The 8,141-nt window shown below is 46.0% G+C and overlaps 2 protein-coding genes across 2 annotated transcripts; one reads left to right on the top strand and one right to left on the bottom strand.

Annotated features, from left to right (window-relative positions):
• The first annotated feature begins 217 nt into the window (after nt 1–217).
• LOC125512619 (putative protein phosphatase 2C 72) lies at nt 218–4,414 on the top strand. Its single transcript, XM_048677724.2, has 5 exons — nt 218–657; nt 818–1,244; nt 1,719–2,086; nt 2,709–2,945; nt 3,922–4,414. Exons 2-5 carry the CDS (start codon nt 920–922, stop codon nt 4,168–4,170), a joined length of 1,179 nt encoding a protein of 392 aa, XP_048533681.1. The 5' UTR covers nt 218–657; nt 818–919; the 3' UTR covers nt 4,171–4,414.
• A 232-nt stretch (nt 4,415–4,646) lies between these two features.
• Nucleotides 4,647–7,328, bottom strand: MGT6 (magnesium transporter 6). Its single transcript, XM_048677712.2, has 4 exons — nt 6,807–7,328; nt 6,249–6,694; nt 5,512–5,796; nt 4,647–5,192 (listed from the first exon to the last, which is right to left on the bottom strand). The coding sequence occupies exons 1-4, from the start codon at nt 7,186–7,188 to the stop codon at nt 4,911–4,913; spliced, it is 1,395 nt and encodes a 464-aa protein (XP_048533669.1). The 5' UTR covers nt 7,189–7,328; the 3' UTR covers nt 4,647–4,910.
• Between the last annotated feature and the right edge of the window lie 813 nt (nt 7,329–8,141).

An 8,141-nucleotide genomic window follows, 5' to 3' on the forward strand; every position in this document is an offset into this window, starting at 1 on the left:
TTCTTAACAGGTGCCCATATGAATAAAGTATATGTACATGCGTTTGTAGAGGCGATCGTCAGTGTGTACGCATGAACGTTTGATTTGCATCATGCTTCTTTTTATAGTTTATAAACAAAAAACCTTTTTCTTCGTGTGTAAAGATAAGAAAGGCAGCCAGAGAAAACAGGGGAGAGATTAATGGAAGCATTCCACGAAATAGTCACCACCCCGGAATGAAATTAGGTCCTATCGCCTTTGCCATTGCCTTGCTGGCCCCGACCCCCCTCGCTCTCTCCTTGGGTTGCCTTGTTCGTCTTCTCTCTTGCTTGCTAGTCCTCTCTCCCTCTCTCTTTGCTGTGGAGCGGAGAAGATAGAGAGATTCCCTGATCTGCTCGTCGATCGAGCCTGCCCTGCCTGCCTGCAAAATTTGGCAGCGCGAGAAGGGAGACCGAAAAGGAGAGCGGAAAAGCGCATCTTATTTTAGTCTCCCCGCCTCAGCTTCGCGGTTGCTTCGTCTGGATCCCGGAGAGGAGCCCACCTTGTTCCATCAAAACCCAATCTTCCGCTTGCTCGAGATCGATTGGTTTCCAGATCCAAGCCCGCCCCTCCCTCGTTGCGAGATCGCAGGAAATCTGGGCGCGCGGCTCGGCAGGAAGCTAGCCATCCAAGAAAAAGGTGAGTTGTTCTTTTCTTGTTTGGTCCCTCGTCTTGCAATGCGTTTAGGGTGTGGTCGTTCTTGGCGATCTCTCCCCCTTCGATCGCGCAGCGTCTGCCGTGGATTGATCGGGCTCTTGATCTTGGTGTTTGTGCTTGTGTTGGTTGGCTTCGATGGCAGATTTGGCGAGGCGAAGGAAAGGGGAGAGGATATCGGGAGAGGAGGCGAATAGACATGGCTTTTGTGAGGCAGCGGGCGATGGGGAGGTGGCGGAGATGAGGGATGCTAGCGTCTGCGATGGATTACCTGAGATCTTGCTGGGGTCCGACGTCGTCGCCGGACGGGCGCCCTCGCAAGGGGGTGGATGCGGCCGGCCGGCAGGACGGGCTCCTGTGGTACAAGGACGCAGGGCAGCTCGTCGCCGGCGAGTTCTCGATGGCCGTGGTCCAGGCCAATAACCTGCTGGAGGACCACAGTCAGGTAGAATCTGGGTCGCTGAGCACCACGGATCCCGACCTGCAGGGCACCTTCGTCGGCGTCTATGATGGCCATGGTGGACCGGAGACGGCACGCTACATCAATGACCACATGTTCAACCATCTGAAGGGTAATACCTCAACCGTTGCTGCGGCTCTCCTGTTGTAGAACTTAAACTAGAAAGGATTTTACATCAAATGTCAGTCTAGCTATGCTATACGATCCATAGTTGTATTGTTTCCCATTGCTAGACCTGCAAGTGTCTGTGATTGATGCTGATTGTTCTCAGCCATTTTTCTTCCCATGGAAGTAGATATTTATTGGATGCCTGCATTGCATAGGATATAGTTCTGCTTGTAGTAAAACAGAGAACAAACAAGCGCAATTTAAATGATGTTTTGTTCAGAGCAGTTGCCTACTTTGTACTATATTCGATCCTTGGTTGATTTATTTTACTTCCAAGTATAATGGAAGCACATTTATTGTTGACTGTAGAGTGAATAAATGATAGTGTCGTTTACTCACCTTCACGTCATACTATGACATGTTTGAACCACATGTCAATCTCCATTAGTTCCCTCACATGATGAACTTCCTTTTTCAGTATATGCATCTGAGCAGAAGTGCATGTCAGTGGAAGTAATTCGGAAGGCTTTCCGAGCGACCGAGGAGGGATTTCTCTCTCTGGTCAGTAATCAATGGTCGGTGAGGCCGCAATTAGCGGCGGTAGGCTCTTGCTGTCTAGTTGGTGTGATTTGTGCTGGAACTCTCTATGTTGCAAATGTTGGGGACTCCCGTGCTATTCTGGGGAGACTTGTCAAGGGAACTGGAGAGGTTGTGGCTATGCAGCTCTCAGCAGAACATAATGCATCCTTTGAGGAGGTTAGGCGAGAGATGCAGGCAATGCATCCTGATGATCCCCACATTGTGATCCTGAAGCACAATGTTTGGCGTGTGAAGGGTATTATTCAGGTAAATGTCCGGAGTTCAAAAATTGCAACTGGCATGTGATCCATAGCTTGCTTTATACAGTCTTCAGACATTAGGCTTAACTTTTCATTATAGCCATAACTGCATTTAAATGCTGTGTCCCTATGCTTCTGTTAGAATTGTTGCTGCATGTTTTTACATTAGGAAAATTCTCAGTTATCAACTATACTTAGGTGTTCTTGTTGGGTATTTTTTTACCAGTGTATACAATCTGCAATAATGCAAGAGTCTGAGTCTTATAATTAGGTACTCCCTCCGTTCCAAAATAGATGACTCAACTTTGTACTAACTTTATACTACAGTTAGTACAAAGTTGAGTCATCTATTTTGGAACGGAGGGAGTATTAGCCAAGGCAAATACCATATTCAGCTGTTGAATGCATTTCCCTTGATGTTGATCCCGCAAATAAATTATTACGTATGCCTGTGTTTCTTAAAACAGATATGAGGTGTGCTAACCATGTGCAATATGGTCATGTGCATTTCCTAGACGAATCACTTAATCTGCTGTTGTCTCTTGCATAGCGTTACTGCTTAGTCCCTTCCCAAATGCCATGCAATTGCTTCTGCTGTGTATCTCACATGGTAGGATAATGTGTTGCAGATAACAAGGTCCATTGGAGATGTGTATCTGAAGAGACCAGAATTCAACAGAGAACCTTTGCATAGCAAGTTTCGGCTTCCAGAAACTTTCCGGAGACCGCTTCTTAGTTCTGAGCCAGCAATTACTGTACACCAAATACAGTTAACTGATCAGTTCATCATTTTTGCATCTGATGGACTCTGGGAGCATCTTAGTAACCAAAAAGCTGTTGAGCTAGTCCACAGTAGTCCTCGTAATGTATGTGCTCTTATCTTATGTTTAGTTTGTGTTACTGGGTTCTTTGAAAGCTAAGTGCTAGTTCATGCATTCTTTTTCCAAACAACAAAGTACGTATTTCTGCTTTTGTAGTAATTTCATCGTTCTTTGGATGATGTTTCTGTTGAGGTAAGTGGACATATTTTCTTTCTTATAAGGAATTAAGGGAACACTAGATATGAACATCTTTAGAACTCATTCTAAGTTTTGATAACATGTAACAGTTCTGTAAGTACATAGTATAGACATATTATCATGCTAGGGTATATTAGATTTTGTTCGCCTGCCATGATGGTTGCAACCGACTTAAATGGCACCAAGTTATCGATTTTGTAGCACTTCCGCAGTTGTTGGTGTTTTAGGTACTTAAATTTGTCTGTAGCAAAATGTTGTTTGAGATAACAACAGTGGTTTAGTCCCTAGAAGTTTGTGTTTCTCTGCCGGTCCTGGATTAGGTCATGTCTGCCTAATGTGGTATAGGTTATATTGTTGATTATGTATGTCCCCCTTTTCATGTCACTTCGCTGATTGAAGGTTACATGCTTAAACTTCAGTCTGCAAATGCCTGGTTGTTCGCTTATTGAGGAGATATTTTGTAGCAGTTATCATCTTCAGAGCTCCTTGTTTTTTTTCCGAGGGAACCATTTTTAGATCTCTTAAACATCTGCATTCTTCATTGAAGCATTGTGAATGAGCTACTTTACAACTGATTCATTTATATTAATCACACCTTTCCTGAACTATGGCGATTGTCACCTCACCAACTAACCAATGTAGACATGTTACTGAATCTCACTTCACATTTCAGTTTGCAAACAGACCATGTAGTAGGACCCAGCTTCATTATGTCTAAACAATCTTGTTCTCATATTCTACTAGTCTTGTGTTCCTTCATTCATTTCGTAGAACAGCATTGCTTTCTTATTTTGTTAATGTTATCGTAACTTGTATGTTTCAGGGGATTGCTCGAAAGCTAGTGAAGGCTGCAATGCAGGAAGCAGCAAAGAAGAGGGAGATGCGGTATTCAGATCTCAAGAAAATTGACCGTGGAGTGAGGCGCCACTTTCATGATGATATAACGGTCGTTGTGGTATTTTTCGATTCGAATGCCATAGCCATGGATGCCTGGAGCCGTCCCACAGTTTCTCTGCGAGGTGGCGGCGTTGCCCTCCCAGTAAATTCCCTTGCTCCATTCTCAGGTTCCTAGCCTTTCACTGGAGTCAAGAAGACACGAAGGCCAGAAAAGAAATGGTGAAGAAGACAAGAAGAGCAGCAGCCACGGTCAAGTGTAGTGCGTTTCCTGTGCGTTCTCGCAACAAAAAAAAAAGACCTTTTAGATTCAACCTGGTTACTAGTGTACTGATAGCGGCAAGTTATAAGATTAGATTATTCTTAGTGTACATTCTCCGGATCGTCTTGTGATAATAGTTCATCTCATCACCATTTCATTTTGTTTAGCCCCTCACAAAGTGCTGCATCTCAAGGCTGGCTAATCTTGGACATGTAGCAGGTTGCTTTCTTGATGCCTTAATCTGCTGAGCTCTGATCAACACGATCTACAACGTTATTCTGTTGACAAGTCACATGTGAACTTGCACATATTGAACGGTTCTTGTCACATCGTTCGGAAAGCAAGCATGATAAACCTAAGATCTTGCAGCATCGGTTTTCTGTTGCCAAGAATAGCCAAATCTGGTGCCAATCTATTAAAAAGCAGATGAACTGACGTACTCGTATAATTTATGGCAATGAAACATCACAGCATATTACTCACTCTGTTATCTACTACTACAAAACATGAACACACAGAGTTTCTCCCTAACCCAACAGGCACACCTCTGCCCTTCGAGGGCTTGCTCCTTACCGGAGGCCAGAGAAGCAAAAGTGTCTGCCACCTTCAGAATGATGAGCTCTCTCACCATCTTATGACTCGCCTTCACTGTGAGTTCAGGGACCGAGCAACTTCTTCCACCAGGCGTACCCTAACAAAACAACGGAGATCACAAAGCAGCCTGACGATGTACCTCCGACAAATGGCCAAAAGAAGCTGCCATCTGTGTCATAAAAATGGCATGGAATGTTCATCGCAAATGCCCCAGCTATGAAGGTATTGACGGCTATGCCGAAAGACGCGATGGTCAGCGTAAGCTGAAGTTGGATCAGTTCATTTCGCTGGTTGTCGAGTTGAATGTTGACGTAGTCTTCTGTGTCATCAATATACTCTCGGACCTGTTAAATTTCCAAAGGAGAAATCAATGTACACATCAAGATGAGTAAGAAATAAGAACCCAAATAACTCGACCAAAATATGCTCCTAATAATGAAATAATTCAGCATATGATATCTTGCTGCCTCGAGTATCAACTGAGCCCTGTGTTTTGCAGAACAAAAGACAATTTATCTGTGCAATTACACTCTCGGAAATGGAACAACAACTAAATTCCACATGATTACTCAGCACCAAATACGTACAATATCAAGAATTAAGATAAGCCAGTGTTAAATAGCTCAAGAAAACAGTAACAAGGCTTATGTCGGAAGGACTAACCGATAAAATTCTGTTGCGAATTCCATCCAGTTGCATGAAGTAGGCCTCAAGCAACATCTCTAGGTCTTCCACATCGTTATCCAAATATATACTGGTAGCAATGCTCACACTGCGCCGAAAACTGGAGTTCAGCCTCGGCAGACTTGCTCCTGCGGGAACAATGCTATTGGAAGCAGCAGACGTCATTATAGCCTCAACCTGCTGATTCTGTGCTTGCTTCCTTGTAAGATAAAGATGTGCCATGTCTTCATTATCATCTAGAAGATGTTCTATCTCATCCCTGACCTAAGAAGAGCAGCATGTGGGTTATCATCAAGGTTCTCAAAACTACAGTAGAAATTCCCAGTAGCAATACACTGTAAGCAATAAGATTGAGAAGCTTAATGGCAAATAGAAGAAAACCAAAAATGGTCAACTGCCTATGCCCCCCCCCCCCCCCCCCCCTGTTCAATTTTTTTCTAATGTAACAATTCAATCAGAATTAGAATTTAAAATTATCATCTTTTATAGTAATCTAAAGCAGATAAATTGTAGCAATTGGTTCTTTGAAAACTTGCACCAAGATAGTTTTATAATAGTTATTCATCCACGTGAAGAGGGCTATGTAAGAACTACTCTTGATGCTCCATTATGAGCGAATAAAATCCACTCTTTGTCGAAATATGTAAGACCGTACATCAATTGGTGACTTGACTAAATGATAAAGGTGGAAGGCAGCAGAGTTTCTCTAATGATACCTTCTGAACGCGGGCAAGCAAACGGGTAAGGTCACTCTTGAGGCTCCGCACACGCTCCAAGTTCTTAGTGCTGACATTCTTGGTGAGCTCATCAAGCACGGGAATAGCACGCCTCTCAAGATCAGCCACGCTGGAGTCCAACGTGGAGCACACGGCCTCAAGCCCGACCTCCAGCACCTGGAACTCGAATGGCAACTCATGCTCTGCCCCGGTGGCCTCATTAAGACAGGGCACCTGATCCCCGGGCGAACCATCCTGCTTGACCCCATTGCCATCACCGCCGTGTTCACCATTCCCACCCACCAGGCTCCTCAGAGGGAGATGCTGCCTCAATTGGTCGACGAAAGGGAGCACCTCCTGCATCAGAGGGTCCAATAGGAGGACCTCCTCCGCAGTAACAATCGCCCTGATGAATTCTAGGTTGATGACCATCGCCTTCTCTCTAGCTGCACAATCAAACATCGTATATGAGTATGTAACGCTAGGGTCTGCTTGGTTTTTGCAAGAGCAAAATCCGCGTCCCTGATGGCGGTCGGTATCGATTTGGCGAGCGCTCACCGAGGATGCTTGAGGAGTGGGAGAAGACGGGGCCGAGGATGCGGAGGTCGCGCGGGGGCACGCCCGCGCGGCGGATGATGGAGGCCTTGTCGAGCTCCAGGATCTCAGAGGAGCCCCACCGGTCCAGCCGCATCCACAAGCGGGAGCCGGCCTTCTTCTTGCCGACCTTGGCGGCCAGGGCGGCACCACCCCCGGGAGAGGGGGCAGGCGGAGACGTGGTGGTCTGCGGCGCGGGGGGCGGAGTGGTCGGGGAGGGGGGAGGCGGCGAGCTGGGCTTGGGCAGGGAAGGGAGGCGGCGCGCGGAGCGGGTGCGCTTGGTGGAGGACGAGGTGGAGGCGGCGGAGAAGAAGGGCAGCTTCCTGCCTCCGGATCGCCTCCCCATGGTGGCGGCGGCGGTGGGGGGCGGCGGCTTTGATCGAGGTCGTTGGGGGGCGTGGTGCGGCACGGGAAGAGAGGGGCTGGCAGTTTGGGACGCGTGGTTCGCGTCCAATCAGTCTCTGCTGCAGCTCCGGAGTGGGCTGGGCTGGAACCAGGAAGTGTGCGTGGGGAGTCGCGTCCGGCGCCAACCGTTAGTTTACCCGCCACGGAGCTGAGACGGGAGGCTCCCTGGTTCAGCCATTGATTGTTGCGTCGTGATTCGTGCCTGATATAATCTTAAAATTATTGTGTCATTCTTTTTTTTCCGGGTTTAATAGGAGTTTTATTCCATAGTAAGAGCATCTCCAATAGGAAAATTACCACTCCTAAAAAGGGGCATCTTTTGTCAAAGGTTTGTGATCTTATTGACATAATCATAAATCATGGGATGAAGATTTGGTGAGACACGTTGTGACCAATTAATGCTCAAAGGGTGCTCGCAATTCCACTTCCCATGCATGATATGCCGGATTTCATTGCTTGAGCTATACAAAAAATGACATGCTCATTGTTCGTTCGGCTTGTTTAGAAGAATGGAATCAACAACATGAGAAAAAATTGCAACATGCAAATGGGATGGATAGAACCAATCTCAATCCTATTTAATGGAAGATTTGGAAGTTATTTTGTCCGGAGGTAAGAAAAATCATTTTGCATACACTACGTGGAACACTCCAATGCTGAGTTACACTTGCTAATAGACAAATGAACATTTCAGCCATCTACCTATAATGCTCGAATGGGCCAGAAGATACAAAACACGCATTGTTTCTGGTATGAGAAGGCGAAAAAAGTTTAGGGCAAGTTAGGTTTGTACGAAGTGATCAATAAAGCCTATGTGGCTGACCGTGCGGGAGAGGCGGTACTAAAATTCTTACTCTTTAAAGCACCTCCAACAGGCACGCGACGCGCTAAAAT

Source organism: Triticum urartu, chromosome 1A, assembly GCF_056163025.1.
Source record: "Triticum urartu cultivar PI428250 chromosome 1A, HENAU_Tu73, whole genome shotgun sequence".
Taxonomy (NCBI): domain Eukaryota; kingdom Viridiplantae; phylum Streptophyta; class Magnoliopsida; order Poales; family Poaceae; genus Triticum; species Triticum urartu.